Raw genomic sequence first — 17,679 nt, 5'->3', positions numbered from 1 at the left:
TTATTGTAAATTCCTATATACCTTAATATCCTATCCATAAAATATAAATTCTCATTACACAATAACATAACAGATGAAATTTTTAAGTTCATCATTTTATGAATGAAAACAAGCTGCATCTTTATCAATAAATTTTTTTTATATATGCACTTTTGGTATGAATGTATAATAATACTGTTCACATTATCATTTCTAAATTCACATTTGATTATATCAATCACAGTCATTCAATGGACTAATAAATGGGCACAAATGGATCATAATTCATCAAATTTTAAACCGTATTGATTAAGGATCATCAACATTTAAACATTTTTGTAATAGGGAACTGTGAGGCAAACTTAATCTTGTTCGTAAAAAGTTATACGCCTTTGACAAATAATAGTATAAAGTTGAGGCAAAGTTTTTAATTTCTTCACTGTACTGTGCATTACAGCTAGTAGTAGAAGAATTTTGTAATTCATTATTTAATATATCAACAGAAAAGCCACTAAAATGGCTTTTTAATGTATCTCCTGCTGTTTTTGTAGATTTATTATTTTTATTCAAATGTTGAATCGAGTCTCTTGTGTTTCTTATTCTAATATCTCGTCACTGTAACCGCTTCTGAAGTACTCTTATTCTATTACGCAATTTTATTATTTCTCTGGATGGTGCCAAATCTTCTGAAAATGTTTGAATACCAATATCCTGTTTATTAATAATTAGGCTGATGTCAGGATCTTGCTATAATTTTTTGTAAACAATAAATAAAAATAATTTTCATCAAAGAGTATTTATGTAGTTCCACTTTTCTTCTGAAGTACCTGTGAAAAGTAACATCTCCATTTTTGGTCCACTAACTTTTACAAATTGTAATACAATATGCTTTAACCGTATTTTTCTTCCGTATATACGTTTTGTGATTATATATTCAAAACCTATTACTAAACTTATTTAAACTCTAATCAGCTGGAATGAAAACTGCGTGATTTAAAAACAGCTTGTTTTATTACACAGAATAAGATATTAGTTTGCGAAAATCCCACGGGAATCCCTGCTTTATTTTCATAGACACGAAACGTAATCATACAAATAAAAGTTCAATTTACACGGTTATATTAAAAAAACCTTTTTTGCTCAATCACTAAACAATCGAATTTAGCGGTTTCATTTTTTGAGAGATAAATACGATTATAAACAATAAATGAATCGCTGTACGTAGAAGTTAACTTCACAGCAATGATATTACAATATCAAAGCTAACTTCAGTCAGTAGTGTAATAAAGTAAACATAACCTGAATTTTTACAAAAATGGTAAGAAAATGTTTATAATAAAGTATTTAAGTCGTTTTAATTAATCTGAATACAGATCCGGCTATAGTTCTAACATTACTAACGAGTGTTGTATAGAAAAGTAAAATATATAATAATAATAACATAATTCTTAAATAAAAATTGTAAAATTTTCTGCAGGACGTACAAAAGCATTCTGTGCATACTCTAGTATTCCGATCTTTAAAAAGAACGCACGATATGTTCTTATTAAATCAAGGTACTTTACCACCTGTGGATCTTAATTTGTAAGTATATTATTTACCATTAATGGAAGTATACTTAATCAAATACTATGATAATACTTTATAGACAAAAGATGAAAAAAACCATAAAAGCAAAGGACTCTTATGGTCCTGTATTGGAACGTGTCAAGAATAACAATGTGATGAAAGCACAGAAAGAAAATGAAAATGCAGATCCTCCTCCACCAGGCGGTATGTTTACATATTTATATATGCATAGACAAAATAAAAGTTTGTTATTGTTTTGATAAAAACTAAATTTACAGATGAATCTTTTGGAGGAAATAGTATTACTGCTACTGTACCTTATAATAGCACACAAAATAGTAATATAATAGCAACAACACAAGCAAGTTCTGGAGGAAATGTAATAAATACTCTTATAACACAAAAAAAGACAACTTCTATGGCAAAACCAAAATGGCATCCGCCATGGAAATTATACAGAGTTATTAGTGGCCACCTTGGTTGGGTTAGGTGTTGTGCCGTTGAACCAGGAAATGAATGGTTTGCTACTGGTTCAGCAGATAGAGTAATTAAAGTAAGATATATTTTATTAAATTGTATGAAATTTTGTATATAATATTACATGTTTGTGATTAATTTAAAAAATTGTAGATATGGGATCTTGCAAGTGGTAAATTGAAAGTTTCTTTGACTGGTCACATAAGTAGTGTCCGTGGACTTGCATTTTCTCAGCGTCATCCGTACCTATTTTCCTGTGGAGAGGATCGACAAGTAAAGTGTTGGGATCTTGAATACAACAAGGTTATTAAACATAATTTAAATGATATGTAGTATTATAATATACAATACATTTATAATTACTTTCATCTACATTTTTAAAGGTTATAAGACACTATCATGGTCATTTATCAGCTGTATATTCAATGGCACTCCATCCTAGTATAGATGTATTAGTAACTGCAGGTAGAGATTCTACTGCAAGAGTATGGGATATGCGTACCAAGGCAAATGTACACACCCTTGTTGGTCATACTAATACAATTGCTAGTGTAATTTGTCAAACAGCTGAGCCACAGGTATTTCATTACATTGTTCGTCAAAAAGTATTTAACATTTTATAACATTTTTATTCTTTATATCAGATTGTCACTGGAAGTCATGATTGCACAATAAGGTTATGGGATCTAGCTACAGGAAAATCTAAAGCAACTTTAACAAATCACAAAAAGAGTGTGAGAGCTGTGACTTTCCATCCATCTTTGTATGTATTTATGTATAAACTGTATACTATGATTACGCCCATAATTAACTTACACCTTTTATTAGGTACATGTTTGCATCAGCATCTCCAGATAATATTAAACAGTGGAAATGTCCAGAAGGCAAATTTATTCAAAACTTATCAGGTCATAATGCCATAGTTAATTGCTTGGCTGTTAATGCTGATGGTGTTTTAGTTTCTGGAGCAGATAATGGTACAATGCATCTGTGGGATTGGAGGACAGGGTAAATGATGTAGCAGTTATATCATTTTATTTCATGTGTAGTTTATAGTATTACTCATAAACATTATGTCAATTTTAAGATATAATTTTCAACGATTACAAGCACCAGTTCAACCTGGTTCAATGGATAGTGAAGCTGGAGTATTTAGTATTACATTTGACATGTCTGGCACACGAATGATTACAACAGAAGCAGATAAAACAATCAAAGTGTATAAAGAAGATGATACTGCTGTAAGAATAATTTATTTGCGAAATAGTCTAGTATAATTAATTTATTTTATAGATAAACTTAGTACAATCGTCTTATTCATATATTTTCAGACGGAGGAAACGCATCCTGTAAATTGGAGACCAGATATAATAAAACGAAGGAAATATTAAGCATTTTTATATGTAATAAATATTAACTACAGATTTGTTATAAAATCTAATTTTTAAAATGAAAAAATTAATGACACAGTCTTAACTTTATAGTTCCTCGTCCAAATCAAATTCTTCTTCTGGAAAGTTTCCTACTTTCACATGCATTGGTTTCACAAATCCACCATATTTTGGTAAACACTCAAAATATTTTTTCCCATTAACTCTGAAATAAAAAAATATACAAAATCATGATGCTGTGTAAAAATAAAAAAAGAGCAAATAATATCAATCTTACGTTCCATCATTTTTGCCAAGTGGTTCATCATATTTTACCCCTATCCACCAACCTTCTTTAAAATCAGTTTTACCTACAAACGAAATAATATGTAATGATTGAAATTAATATTATGAAAAAGTGAATTTGTTATATACTTACCAACATACATAATGGTAGCTCTACGTTTTGGTTGATTTGGAACAGTAACTTCACATCGATCACCAATTTTGCATGCCTGGGCAGCTGCTGCTTCTGCCTCTTCTTCTTGTTTCTTTTCTTCTGCTTTTCTTTTCATTTCTTCTTCATTGTATTTTCCTAATTTATTTTTTTCCAAAAATGCTTTTACTGTATCTAAAACAAAAAATTAAGAATGTTTGATATAATAATTATATAGAAAAATATAAAAAAATCCAACTTCTTATATTTAATTTATAACTGTTTTATGATATTACCTGTTCGTTTAGCATATTCTTCTTCAGATATTTCAAATTTTTCAATATTATTTAAATTTTCCTCAGTACGAGAAAAATTGTCTATTACCTAAAATGTTCAATATATTTATATTATAATTATTACAGTAATATCATTTTAGAAAATGTTCATTTACAAATATTTTCATTCCATCATCGATAGGGTATGATCCTAAAAGACGTTGACCATCATCTAATTTACAAATTAGTTTGTCATTTTTATCATACACTTCAATCTTCATTGTTGCAGGATTACCACCAGTTAACAATTCCAATTTTCCCTTTAATAATGGAAAATAATAATGTAACATATTGTGATAAACAATAATTAATATGTAAGAAGAGAAATACCATGTAATTTTTAATAAATGTTTTTACCTTAAATTCATCGATTGTTATTCCTTTTTGAAATCTGCGTTCTACGCAACATGAATTTCGACTAGAACTGGTAATACATAAATTGATAAACTCCGGCGTTATTACGGTATAAGTAGTCATCTTTACTTCAATCGAAAAAGAATCTTGTTAAGAGTTCCACACTTTTTAAACGGTGTACTTTAGTTATAGGTTATTTAGGTTATGACGCTCAAATCAGACAATACATAATATATTAAATATGAAATTCGTTTATTAAAGAATAACAGTTACAATTGTCAATAATAAATATAATAACATTTATATGATTTGCATGTTATATGCGTATCAAATATTAAATTGCAAATGAAAATAATAACGTATTTAAATACACTGTCAATTCACTCACAAAACGGAGTTGTCAAAACATACAAAACACCATCTGACGGCAAAAGTTTAATCTTTATACAATTATCTGATTGTTTACATTGGAACAATTAAATTTTGTCAGTAGAGTCAGTTTTTGGACCAACGTACTTCTGATTTAACGTTCATTTATTGAATGGTTATTTAACAAATCAAATCATACACAAATACTTCAAAAAATAAAATATATAAGTACTGGCATAAATTAAATATGTAGATATTTATGTCCTAACTACTTTTTTAACAGTACGTTTATTTGAAACAGAACATAGTACATTATTTATTTTTAATGAAGGACACATATACAACTGTTATATTGCTTATAATTAAATATTAATTATTTAAATAATAAAAATATTTTGTTTATTAAGAAAAAAGTTATTTATTATACCATTTTTCAACTTAGTTTTACAGAGTACTAATGTTTTCTATATTAGAAAACAATCAGTATTTAATCTTTAAATAAAAATATATTTCTAATAACACAAAAGAAATCATACTTTGTAATTACTTTTGGAATTATGGTAGTAATAAAAGAAATATTACTTTTCAATGTCGTTATTAGTTTACACTTTTTAAAATACTTTCCACCATAATAAACTCTTTTGTGCTAAATTATATTTCAGATTTATGGAAGTTACTGCGAACTACTTAATTTATCTTTCATAGATGGTTACATAAATGTTTCTTTTTATAAAAGCTTGGATTTTAATATTTCATAAACCATTTTATTCCGAAAATATGGCATATCTTGTTGTGTAAATGTGATCTTTTTATTTGCACAAATATATTCGGCAAACATACAAGAAAATACTCCACAATCACTTCCATTCATTTGTAATGGAATATTTTTAACAGATTCCAATTTCCAATTACTGGTATCATATGTTTTTTTCTTTTTATCCAAGCTTTCATTTTCCAAATATTGTCGTAAGGCGGATAAACATTTTGGATTGCTACCACCCATACTATCGTAATAATTAATAGTTTTATCTCTAAAGTCAATTATCGACATACACCAATGAATACCTAAATGTATAGGAACAACTACAAGATCCTGTGCAAAAATATCAACTTTTTTTGTCCAACGTTTTAAGGATGCATATCCACCATTGATTAGTTTTGGATAAAAGAAAGTATTCATAGCATGTACCTTTGGGTATTTGTCATTTGCACTTCTAGCTATTAATAAATTCATATAAAAATTAATGACTTCATCGTTTAACCAGTTCAAATCAGCTAATGTGTGAATATCTTTTCTCGTAATTCTTAAACCAAAGTTTTCTACAAGAATTTCATCAGGTGGTCGAGGAATAAGAGCATTTCTTACTTCTTGTAGCATTTTCTCTGTTAAAGTAGGTAATTCTGCTTCTTCTAGCTTTTCGCTTTCATCCAAAACAGCTTCACATAATCTCATGGATCTAGCTAAATGCTCTTCTAAAGCAGCTTCTCTTGCTAAACGATTATGTTTAGATAACATACATGTCATTTTTTTTAATTCTTCTGCTTCCTTATAGCGTTGCTCTATACGCTCATTGTATCGTTTTGTTATTTGAGGAACAAAATCCTCCCTCATTACAGCTTTGGCTGATAAATGATCTCTTAATGTATTTTTTGCTACACATTCCATACTTTTATTGTGTGGGGACTTTTCAGTGCAACTACTTTTACTAGAAGAGGGTTTTTTATCATGATTGGAATGGACAAATGCTACTTCGTCCGGTTTATCATTGTCTAAAGTAATAACTATTTCTTTGTTCCTTTGCTTTCTCTCTTTACTTGAAACATTCCAACATGATCCGGAACTGTCATATTTCCTAGAAATTGGTTGTGTTTTAGAAGAAGGAGTTGAAAAACTAAATTTCTCTAAATCTATTACTTCTGGAGGTTCTTGTGTCTGTCCATTTTCTTCACGTTTATCGCACATAACGTGTATTCTATGTGGTAGAAAATTTTGTAATAGTTCTTCATACTGATTTTTTTCTCTCAGACGATGGGTTTTATTCAATGTTAAACATTGGTGGTGCTTGTTAATGTTTTGTACCCTTTCACTTGTATTATCAAAGTAACCCATATTTAATTTATCGTAACACGGCTCGCGTTTTGCTGATGAAACAAATGATGACTTACAACAGCTAAATGACTTTTCTCTATTGCATTTACCATTCGCCCTACTGAATGGATTAGCTGGAATAGGTTTATGTTTGATTATAATTTGAACGTCATCATCGTCATCACTGTCATTTTTAATTTCAGCAGGTTCATCTTCCAGGTCAATAACTTCGTGATTGCAACACTGCTTTTTTGAAGTTACAAATTCTTTCTCTAAGCTAAACGAAACAGCTCTACGTTTCCTAGGTGTTTCGTCTACCCATCCAAAAAATTTTTTTAAAAAATCAAATATCAACATGATTATTACAAATAAATAGTTGCTTGCAACAGAAAGTCCGAACGTTTTCTATTAGTATGTCCATTCAATATATTATAGGTATAATATGTTGTATTATTTTTCATGTAATCCTGAAAATGAAATCGATCTTCTATTAATCACAAAAAATCTTAAAGATAAAATTTAGTATATAAATAAATCTCCCACATTTTTAAACTTCTGTTCTGGTATAATACTTATAATATATGTATCTAATAATCTCTGATTTGAATATTTATTGAACCGAAATTCTTAATTCAAGTAACCTACAACAACTTTCATAAGTATCTTACGTAGTTTATATCAAACAATAAATGTAAATAAATACAAGTATACATTAATAGTAAATTACAAATTTTAAATAGGATTATAAATATACTTACAAAAAGCATTAACTTCACTTAAATTTGTAGAAACTGTAATTTTACGTAAGTAATCGGTACATTTTAGTATCTAATCAAAAAATTAAGGAAGCTCATATGTCATGTATATATTTCACACATAAATTTAAACGTAGCAAATAATAAACTGTATGATTGTATCGTTCAATTGCATTAATTTTAATGTAGAAGGATTGTCAACTCCCGCGTATTTTACGGGAAAATTTACGCCCTTTCGTGTCAATTCTACGAACTATTTGTTTATACTGTTGCGCTTTCAAGTGAACTTGGTTTTAACACGGTGTTAATCGTTGGAATCAGTGTGAACTGTCCTGTATATTTCTATATTGTACAATTTTTGAACGTTACTTCATACTCAGTATTTATAATCACTTATAATGTCATTACTATTCTTTTAAGTTCATGTATTTGTTTTCTTATTGATTGAAAAATACATTTCATAAAAAGGATTTAAATAATTTATGTATTACTAGAATATGAAATTTAAAAGATTGATAAATGTAATTGAGTATACTGATAGTTATGTGTATACAATTAACAGTATATACATTTGAAAATAACATGTTGTATAAATCATAATAATAAAAATTGCAAACATTTATACAGTAAAAGTAAGAAGTAATCAGATTTGATGGCTAATACTAATCAGGGGTTCATCGCTGTTCATGTTGGTATGTTTTACATTTTATTTTCTGTATATACTTTAATAAAAGTTAAACAAGCTAATTAAATTAGAAAAACATAACAATAAAAATTGTATCATTGGTGCATATTTTATTAGGAGCAGGGCGACATTCAGAAACCCTAAAAGAACAATATCAGAAATTATGCCGTCAAGCATGTAAAGCAGTAAGTTGTTTTCATTCTTTATTTACATTATTTTAAATTAATGAACAATAATAAAATATACATACTTTCATAGGGTATTCATAATCTAAAAAATGGTGGTAGTTCATTGGATGCTGCAGTGGAAACAGTAATTATATTAGAAAATTCTCCTTTAACTAATGCTGGATTTGGTTCCAATCTAACATTGGAAGGAACAGTGGAATGTGATGCCAGTGTTATGGATGGTACTACATTGCAATTTGGAGCAGTTGGTGCAGTTAGTGGAATAAAAAATCCTATTTTATTGGCAAAACGACTCTGTGAACATCAAGCAGTTAAAATTGCATATGGTAGAATTCCACCAAGGTAAATATTTAAGTATAAAATATTGAATAAAATGCAATTCAAATTAATGAGATGAATTTTTACAATTATGTTACGATACAAGTTTCTTAGTTGGAAGTGGAGCACATATTTGGGCACAGGAAATGGGAATACAAACTGTACCTCCAGAACAATTAATATCTAGTATGTAACATACTGTGTTTTATTAATGTGTTAATTATATTTTTCTAATCTTCTACCATAATTTTTAGCGAAAGCACAGAAAATGTATAAACATTACAAAAGAAAAATAGAGAATTCTGACACAGAAACTTATAAGGTAAATCTTTTATTTACATTTTTGTAGATTATCTTTAGAATATTTAAATTTTTAATATACCAATATTTGTCTTTAAAGTACACTAAAAGAAGAATGGATACAGTTGGTGCTGTATGTGTTGATAAAGAAGGAAATATTGCTGCAGCTTGTTCTAGCGGTGGCATAATTTTAAAATATCCTGGGAGAGTAGGCCAGGTATGCTGTTTCTTTTCCTTAAAGTTATACAATTTTATTTAAAATTGATGTTTATTTTTAGTTCTTTTTATTGATGTCAGTTATAAAGAAAATATAACATTTTAATTTTAAGGCTGGGATGTGGGGAGGTGGTATATGGGCATGTAAAGATAAATATGCCGTAGGAACAAGTACATCAGGTTGTGGAGAACACCTTGTTCGCACTTCACTTGCACGGACAGCTGCTGAAGCTATATCCGATAGTTCATGTCCAACTCTTGGCTTACATCGTGCTATGAACGTTGATTTTATCGGTGAAAACCCGTAACTACTTTGTTATTACTTTCCAATATAAAATATCTCTGTTGTAGAAAATAGGCGTAAATAATTTATTCTATTATTGATAAATAAGTATTTTTTTTAGATTCAAAGTTTTTACGCGGACTTGATCAAAAACTTGGCGGTGTTATTGCTATCCGATATGCAGCTGAAGAAGGATTAGGAGATTTTCTCTGGAGTTATTCAACTAATTCTATGATAATAGGTTACATGAATTCATGTGAACAGGCAGCAACGGTATGTTTTGTTTATGTCTAAAAATAACACTATATAAATGTAAATACTATAAATACTAATACATTTTTCTTAGAGTCACATGGCTGTTCTGTCAGCTGATGAAGTTGGTAAAAAAGCAATTGTTGAAGGAATTTGTTTCAAAATCAGATAACATTATTACGAATCGTGATTACATGATACAAAATGTTATGTTGTTATTTTCATGAATTAGAATTGTTCCAACACTCCTTACACAGGCATTGCATTATCTTCTAATGCATCATCTACTAAGGTATTACTGAATTACTGAGCATTTTTAATAATGATATTATCATGTAACATAAAAAAGGAAGCATTGTATGAATCAACAAATTATATTTAATAAATTTAAATACATGAATATACACGAATGTTTTCATTCTGTTCTCATTGCTAAAAAATGAAAACAGAAAATTGTGATTACTCACATTTGTGGGTTTGGAACAAATTACCCCTAAATATACATACACCTTAATGCATGTTAGAACAAACAAATGTTATAACGAACGTATATATAGACCTAGTTACGTTCATTTTAGTATATTCTCTTGTATTATTAAAATGAATAACACATTTATAAGCTTCCAATATCATTAAATCTTTTGAGTTTTTCAGGAAATATATCTTTGAATAAAACAGGATCTGCTCGAAATTCAACTGACTGTAATGGCATTGACCCATAAATTGAAGAAAATTTATTTATGCATTGTGTACGTTCCACCATATGTGCTAGATCCGCTGAAAGCATTTCAGTATTTGTACACTCTGGACATCGAAATTTCTTCTTTGGTGTTACCTGCGATGATACAATTATAGTCGGTATATGTCTAACATATTTCAAAATTTAGCAAATTTGTATACGCTTACTTTTATCGGTGCTTTTTTCGTAATGTTTGCTACTAAAAAATTCATGGCAATGTCTTCACAATTCATGTGATCATCAACCCATTCTTTGATATCACCTGGCATGGCGGTAGTATACATATAATTCCAATACTGAAATAATCATATTTTAATATGATTTAATACATTACACTATAAATGAATAATTAAATTATATAGTTTTGTTACTTTATGATGAAATGCAGCTCCAGTTAGGACCATCGAAATACTATTAGTCCATTCACTTTCATACTTCCAACAACTTGTACCATTATCCCAGATGTGAATTCGAGATGGAAAACCAACTATTCGATCGGGAAATTCTCTCCAAACCTAATCATTATTTTTAATCTTTATTTTTAATTTTTTTGTATATGTCCTGAACTGTTCAAATACTTTTAGCAAACAAACCTCATAGGCAAATTCTACTTCGTCTGCAGTTAACATAATAATGTCATCATCTATTGACAAAACTGCTTCAGTCTCAATTTCATCATATGGATAAAATCTGTTAGATAATTTATTTTCTTTTGTTTGTATAACTTTTAATGGTTTATTTAATTTTGGCCACCTAGATGCTACAATATGCATTGAAAAAAATTAAAATGTAATATTGAATAGTATAATTACATTAAACTGGTATTAAAAGAACTTACAATGTGGTGGATCTTTATGTTGATTATTCCAAATTACTAGAACTTTACTTAAGCTTGGTACTTTAACAAGCTTATTAATTAAAAGAAATAATAATTCTAATCTATCATATGTTAAAATTACCGCAGTAAATCCTCGAGTTTTTGGTGCGGTAATAGGTAAGAAAAGAGGAGATGTAATATCCTGTACATTCAATATAACAAATTATTATTTTAAACTTATAATTGTTTAATTATAATATCTCATACCTACCTTACGAGGTGACACATTCCAGAAAGTGTAATCTCTAGCTAAATGTGGAAATACACGATCTGCAAGTATTTCTAATGTTGTTTCTGTAATTTTTTCCATAGATTTAAAATATTTTTCATAAAGCCATGCACCCTGTTTTTGAAGTTCTGTAATTCGTTTTGGTGATACCTTCTTTAATACAGATATTACAGATAAAATATCTACTTCCCGTATAAATATAGCAGCTCTAAATAAAAATGTTTAATAAACATATGTATTTGTCACAAGTTTATTGATATATAAAAATTATTAATAAAATAGTCATAAATTTTTACCTAGTCCAATCAATTACATCATGAAAGGGCATTGCAAGAGAATCAGCTATAATTACAGGTATAGAACCTGTAGCCATACATTCTAAAAGTGTACTTTGCCCAAGTCTTGCACCCCGAATTACTAAACAAAATGTTGCTGTCTGACAAAAACAAAGTTTAAGTGTAACATAAGAATTTCTTTCTAATAAGAAAATTTGTTATTACTTTACATACTTGAAGTACATCAGGATATTTATAAACATCTATTCCTGCACATCGAATTGTACTATTCATAGAACTATACTGTAAACATGGTCCTAATATTAATATATCCTTTGGTGATAGGGATTTAATTTCTAATAAATCTTGCTCAAAAGCAGAGTTAATATTAATTTGAGATGAAATAGCTAACCACAATCTAAAATAAGTAAGTTATTTATATTATATGTAGGCATTTAAAAGTATGCAATTTTGTGTTACCTTGTATCACTAATATTTGGTTTAAAATTATTTGTTAAAGGGCTGTATACTGGTAAACTGATATCAAAACCTGATCTATATGTTAACGATGACATTCCAGCTCCTGCAATCATTGCTTTTCCAACTGATACATCAATGACTGTGTTATAATCAGGCACACTTCCAGATACCATATTAAATACAACATGGTTTTCTCCATTATTCCAGCTAAAGCACATACAACAAAATTACAATATTATATGTTGCTTTAAGGTATAATAAACATTAAAATAATAAAACACTTACAATGGTAATGATTTCAAAGCTTGTGAAACTTCTTGTAATTTTAATCTATTTTGATTCAATGTATCAAGTGATGGTATAAAAATACATGCTTCATATGGATTTGGTGTATAAAATTTACTTGAAATTATAGTAAATAAAATCTGATAAAATTCTTTTGACATTTGACTTGTAACAGGTCTTTCTAAAGCATCTACATAGATTTTTGGCGGATAAATGTACACTAAAAGCTTATTTCCTTGACTACCACAGCGATAAACATTAAAACAACTAAAATATGTACAAGATGAATTTGTGGCATCTGCCGTTGGAGAATCTGCATCTATTGTATGTACAGGTAAAGAATTCAAATCGTTAAAAACAATAGCATTATATACTGAATGCTTCTGTGTACTTTCAAATGTAAAGATATATGTTGCAATCAAAATAATAAATAATGTAAACATTAATAAATATATTACAAAAACATTATAATAATGATTGGAAATTCTATTTGCTTTATGCGCTATTTTTGTTGGAAATACCATGTCGAATTTTTTTCTATTTTATCACAGTAATTTACAATTATTTAAAATTCTTCATAACTTATCGTATATTAAATATAAAAATATATGCACAGACAATAAATATAAAATTCATATAAACTTTATTAAAATCACATGATTTACTGTATAATTCAAATTTTATTTCTTCATTTTCCTAAATAACTACACCTTAATTTATATAATTCTTATTTCACAATTTGCCAAAAGTAAATAATAAATCAAAATTTATCCTTTGAAATGATAAAAAAAAGTTCAAGGATGTGCACAAAAAAAAAAGTATCTCAAATTTGTCCACCACATTAAACAACTTTCAACTTATTTTATTAAATTATTTTTTTATTTAAATGTTATATTTATCTTTTTGTAGAAAAGAAACAATCCCTTTTTCGTGAAGTAATAACATTTCAATACATGGCATTCAAAATACTGTTTTGTAAATGTAACATAAACACCACCATTTCACATCGCGCGGATGTGTGTAGATTAAAGTTGCATTTTCAATAATATTATAAGAAAATGCATCCAATGCACATATATGTAAGCAGAGTGGATATGCACTCTCTAGTGATGAAATATAGTTTATTTTCATATATGTGTATTAGATGCATTTCCTTATAATATTATTGAAAATGCAACTTTAATCTACACAGATCCACGCGATGTGAAATGGTGGCGTTTATGTTACGTTTACGAAACAGTATTTTGAGTACAATGAATTACGAGAAATATTAACACAGATATTAAGTTAAGTGACTTAGGTCATATTGAGCAATATGCCTGCACAAGAAGTTGCGGTTTTACAACCGCCAGCAACTGAAACAGAAGAAAATAATGCACCTTCTTCTCAGCCGATTGTGGGCATTATTTATCCTCCACCGGAGGTTAGAAGTATCCTTTGACAATGCTTTCTTATTGAATCGATAGAATATACTCTGCTATTGTAGATCTGTTTGTAAATAATTAAGTATACTTGTACTATCAAATATAAATATGTAGTTATTAAATCATAACAAATTGTTTTCATAGTTGTTGGTTATGAACAACTATTGTTGCTTATTTTTGTAAAGCGCAATGTTACATCTATATGAATACTTTATTTATGTAAGAGTTAATCCAAGCATAACTTTCCTTATGTAAAAATTTAGATATCGTTGACAAGACGGCCAGTTTTGTGGCTAGAAATGGACCAGAATTTGAATCAAGGATTAGACAAAATGAACTGGGAAATCCAAAATTTAATTTCTTGAATTTTGGTGATCCATACCATGCATATTACCAACATAAAGTAAAAGAATTTAAGGAAGGGAAAGGTCAAGAACCATCAATAGGATCTGGACCTGGAAAGGCAGTGAATCTTGCAGCTCATCAGAAACAGCAAGAAATTTTAAAACAAGTGGAGCAACCATTTGTTCCTAAAGATCCACCTGCAGAATTTGAGTTCATTGCTGATCCCCCTTCTATTTCAGCTTTGGATTTGTATGTGTTTTGATTCATTTTTATGGATCATACATAATTATTTATTAAGATGCATCATAAATTAAATGTTCATTTTTTCTAGGGATATTGTTAAGTTAACAGCTCAGTTTGTAGCTCGTAATGGTCGTCAGTTTTTAACTAATTTGATGAATAGGGAACAGAGAAATTTTCAATTTGATTTCTTACGACCTCAACATTCATTGTTTCAGTACTTCACAAAACTTTTAGAGCAATATACTAAGGTATGGTTTTTTTTGCACTTTAAACCTTGTTGTTTAATTATTTATTTAAACTGGTATGAATTTACAGGTATTAATTCCTCCCAAAGATTTATTACCACGTCTTCGTGATGAAGCATTTAATATGGACAAAATTTTAGAACAAGTTAAGTACCGTGCAGAGTGGTTAAAATACCAAGAAGCTCAAAGGCGGAAAGAAGAAGAAGAGCTGGAACGTGAAAGAGTTGCTTATGCACAAATTGATTGGCATGATTTTGTTGTAGTTGAAACTGTTGATTATCAGCAATTTGAAGTTGGTAATTTCCCAGCACCAACAACACCAGATGAAGTTGGTGCTCGAGTACTAATGCAGGTAATAAAATGTGGTTTATATTCCATTGTTTTATTGTACAGTTATAAATCTTCTGTTCTCAATGAATTATATTTGTAGGAAAGAATAGAAGAAGGCGAAGATGTTGAAATGCAAATTGATAGTGAAGGAGAAGATGAAATGCAAAATCGAACAGAAGGTGAAAAAGATCGTGCAAAGGATAATAATCAAGTAAGTATTTTCTGTCATATATTACGTACTTATTTCAAAAGTACGTGTTCAAAAACTTAACTCAAAAAAGTGCAAGATTTGAGATATCTATGTACTTATATAATACCTATATAATGTTTATATTTTAAGGTGCAAGATATGGAGGAAGACTCGAGCGATGAAGATGATGTATCACCGCCAGGTGATACTCATAAGGTCAAAGAATCGAAACCACGCGATAGCAATAATATGCAGCCACCACCGTTACCTCCTACACCAGGAAATGTTGTTGTAAAGAAAGGATATGATCCTAAACAACATGGTAAGTAAACAACATACAGGGTATCCCAAAAGTAAACGATCAGATTTCATTTCAAAAATATAGTTTGTCGCAGTTATTAGAAACATCATGTTTGTAAGTCATATTAAATTATATTTATCTTTACAGGGAGCAAAGTTGCACGTCCTGCTGCGCCTGATGAGTATTTGATATCTCCAATTACGGGAGAACGTATACCGGCAAGTAAAGTTCAAGAGCATATGCGAATTGGATTATTGGATCCACGATGGGTTGAACAGAGAGACAAACATCTCGACAAATTGGCTCAAGAAACAGTATTTGCACCTGGTACAGCTATTGAAGCCAGTTTGAAGCAACTTGCCGAAAGGCGTACGGATATTTTCGGTGTCGGTGATGAGGAAACTGCCATCGGTAAAAAGATCGGGGAAGAAGACAAAAAGAAGGATGATAAAGTCACGTGGGACGGTCACACGTCGAGTGTGGAAGCAGCAACCAGGGCTGCAAGAGCAAATATTACTCTGGAAGAACAAATTCATCAAATACATAAAGTCAAGGGACTTCTTCCGGATGAAGAGAAAGAAAAGATCGGACCAAAACCCGCTAATCGTGCAGCTGAACTGTCGCATATGGCTGCAGCAGCTTCGAAACCTCAAGCTACGTTGAAAGCACCACCTAAACCACCAGCTCCAAAGCCTGTACCGGTCCCAACGCAACCACCACCACCTCCAACCATGAGTATGCCTACTATGGGTATTCCACAACCGATGATGCCACAAGCACCGATGATGATGATGGCACCTATGCCTCCAATTCGGCCACCGCCTCTTATGAGTAAGTTTATAAATTTTTAGTAAGTATATTATAGTTTCATTTATACTAATATTTTTATTTATTTGCTATCAGCACCAGCAATGTCGCCATTTATGCCAACACCACCTCCCATGCAACCACCAATGACGTCCGCTGTAAGTGTTCCTAACTTTGAGTATTTGATATTTGAGTAAAAAATAGTTTTTAATATTCATCTGATTATATTTTTAGATGGGATTGAAGCATCCTAATGAACCAATGGAAGAAGAACCTCAGACTAAGAAATTGAGAACGGAAGATTCATTAATACCCGAACAACAATTCTTGGCTAGGAACAAGGTATGGTATACATGTTTATAACTTTAGGATTCTCAGTTATTAAAAAATGATTATTTATTTTTTAGGGTCCTGTTCAGTTGAGTATAGCTGTGCCAATGATGACAGAGAAAGCAGAATGGAAATTGAATGGCCAGACATTGAATATTACTTTACAAGTAAGCGATACTGTATCCACAATGAAAGCCCTAATTCATGAACAAACTGGTATGCCACCTGGCAAACAGAAGTTGCAGTACGAGGTATAATATAAATTATTTATTTTTTACAAGCTTTCAATAACGATCTTGTGTTCAATAATAATATATTTTTGCTGTGTTTTTTTAGGGAATGTTCTTCAAAGATAATAACACTCTCGCATACTACAATTTAACATCTGGTAACGTAATCAATCTATTTCCAAAGGAAAGAGGTGGTAGGAAAAAATAAAGTAGATAAATACATATTTAAATATATGTCAAAAATTTTACACTGTCTGTATGTAAAAATCAATTTTCTCTTTCCTGAAAAATTGAAAAAATATATTAGCAATCAGTGTTATAATTTTGTAAGGTAAATAAAACACATTTTAAATGGAATCAAATTTAATTCTTCA

General features: G+C 29.5%; 6 protein-coding genes across 8 annotated transcripts; 3 read left to right on the top strand and 3 right to left on the bottom strand.

Moving 5' to 3' along the window:
• The first annotated feature begins 164 nt into the window (after nucleotides 1-164).
• Tango4 (transport and golgi organization 4) lies at nucleotides 165-3,702 on the top strand. The gene is made up of 10 exons (XM_012284301.2): nucleotides 165-1,297; nucleotides 1,457-1,563; nucleotides 1,628-1,752; nucleotides 1,827-2,101; nucleotides 2,179-2,328; nucleotides 2,409-2,603; nucleotides 2,670-2,788; nucleotides 2,854-3,033; nucleotides 3,113-3,266; nucleotides 3,357-3,702. Exons 1-10 carry the CDS (start codon nucleotides 1,295-1,297, stop codon nucleotides 3,414-3,416), a joined length of 1,368 nt encoding a protein of 455 aa, XP_012139691.1. The 5' UTR covers nucleotides 165-1,294; the 3' UTR covers nucleotides 3,417-3,702.
• TBCB (tubulin-binding cofactor B) lies at nucleotides 3,290-4,652 on the bottom strand. Its single transcript, XM_003699493.3, has 6 exons — nucleotides 4,524-4,652; nucleotides 4,283-4,426; nucleotides 4,128-4,215; nucleotides 3,835-4,026; nucleotides 3,694-3,766; nucleotides 3,290-3,621 (listed from the first exon to the last, which is right to left on the bottom strand). Exons 1-6 carry the CDS (start codon nucleotides 4,641-4,643, stop codon nucleotides 3,504-3,506), a joined length of 735 nt encoding a protein of 244 aa, XP_003699541.1. The 5' UTR covers nucleotides 4,644-4,652; the 3' UTR covers nucleotides 3,290-3,503.
• Nucleotides 4,653-4,753: 101 nt separating this feature from the next.
• LOC100878504 (sentrin-specific protease 1) lies at nucleotides 4,754-7,959 on the bottom strand. The gene is made up of 2 exons (XM_003699494.3): nucleotides 7,737-7,959; nucleotides 4,754-7,445 (listed from the first exon to the last, which is right to left on the bottom strand). Exon 2 carries the CDS (start codon nucleotides 7,333-7,335, stop codon nucleotides 5,617-5,619), a length of 1,719 nt encoding a protein of 572 aa, XP_003699542.1. The 5' UTR covers nucleotides 7,336-7,445; nucleotides 7,737-7,959; the 3' UTR covers nucleotides 4,754-5,616.
• A 156-nt stretch (nucleotides 7,960-8,115) lies between these two features.
• Nucleotides 8,116-12,855, top strand: Tasp1 (Taspase 1). 3 transcript variants are annotated; one of them, XR_001095884.2, is made up of 11 exons: nucleotides 8,163-8,425; nucleotides 8,536-8,603; nucleotides 8,677-8,948; nucleotides 9,031-9,110; nucleotides 9,179-9,246; nucleotides 9,325-9,441; nucleotides 9,554-9,734; nucleotides 9,845-9,996; nucleotides 10,070-10,267; nucleotides 10,630-10,833; nucleotides 12,616-12,855. XR_001095884.2 is itself a non-coding variant. In XM_012284337.2 (10 exons), the coding sequence occupies exons 2-10, from the start codon at nucleotides 8,386-8,388 to the stop codon at nucleotides 10,145-10,147; spliced, it is 1,056 nt and encodes a 351-aa protein (XP_012139727.1). In that variant the 5' UTR covers nucleotides 8,116-8,254; nucleotides 8,361-8,385; the 3' UTR covers nucleotides 10,148-10,377. The 3 variants fall into 3 exon arrangements, 1 of the variants encoding a protein (XP_012139727.1); XM_012284337.2 differs by lacking the exons at nucleotides 10,630-10,833; nucleotides 12,616-12,855 and having other exon boundaries at nucleotides 8,116-8,254; nucleotides 8,361-8,425; nucleotides 10,070-10,377; XR_013038678.1 differs by lacking the exons at nucleotides 10,630-10,833; nucleotides 12,616-12,855 and having other exon boundaries at nucleotides 9,554-9,744; nucleotides 10,070-10,377.
• sotv (exostosin glycosyltransferase sotv) lies at nucleotides 10,331-13,399 on the bottom strand. The gene is made up of 10 exons (XM_003699495.3): nucleotides 12,861-13,399; nucleotides 12,576-12,782; nucleotides 12,330-12,513; nucleotides 12,117-12,256; nucleotides 11,803-12,028; nucleotides 11,553-11,733; nucleotides 11,308-11,474; nucleotides 11,086-11,229; nucleotides 10,882-11,010; nucleotides 10,331-10,810 (listed from the first exon to the last, which is right to left on the bottom strand). The coding sequence occupies exons 1-10, from the start codon at nucleotides 13,382-13,384 to the stop codon at nucleotides 10,589-10,591; spliced, it is 2,124 nt and encodes a 707-aa protein (XP_003699543.1). The 5' UTR covers nucleotides 13,385-13,399; the 3' UTR covers nucleotides 10,331-10,588.
• A 606-nt stretch (nucleotides 13,400-14,005) lies between these two features.
• Sf3a1 (splicing factor 3A subunit 1) lies at nucleotides 14,006-17,667 on the top strand. The gene is made up of 11 exons (XM_003699496.3): nucleotides 14,006-14,290; nucleotides 14,548-14,878; nucleotides 14,961-15,120; nucleotides 15,188-15,469; nucleotides 15,548-15,658; nucleotides 15,788-15,959; nucleotides 16,086-16,769; nucleotides 16,842-16,903; nucleotides 16,980-17,087; nucleotides 17,153-17,326; nucleotides 17,412-17,667. The coding sequence occupies exons 1-11, from the start codon at nucleotides 14,176-14,178 to the stop codon at nucleotides 17,511-17,513; spliced, it is 2,301 nt and encodes a 766-aa protein (XP_003699544.1). The 5' UTR covers nucleotides 14,006-14,175; the 3' UTR covers nucleotides 17,514-17,667.
• Nucleotides 17,668-17,679: the final 12 nt, after the last annotated feature.

The sequence above is a fragment of the Megachile rotundata genome, chromosome 7 (genome assembly GCF_050947335.1).
Source record: "Megachile rotundata isolate GNS110a chromosome 7, iyMegRotu1, whole genome shotgun sequence".
Classification (NCBI taxonomy): Eukaryota; Metazoa; Arthropoda; class Insecta; order Hymenoptera; family Megachilidae; genus Megachile; species Megachile rotundata.
Note: the sequence above shows the minus strand (reverse complement) of the source record. Positions and strands in the feature narration are given on the sequence as shown.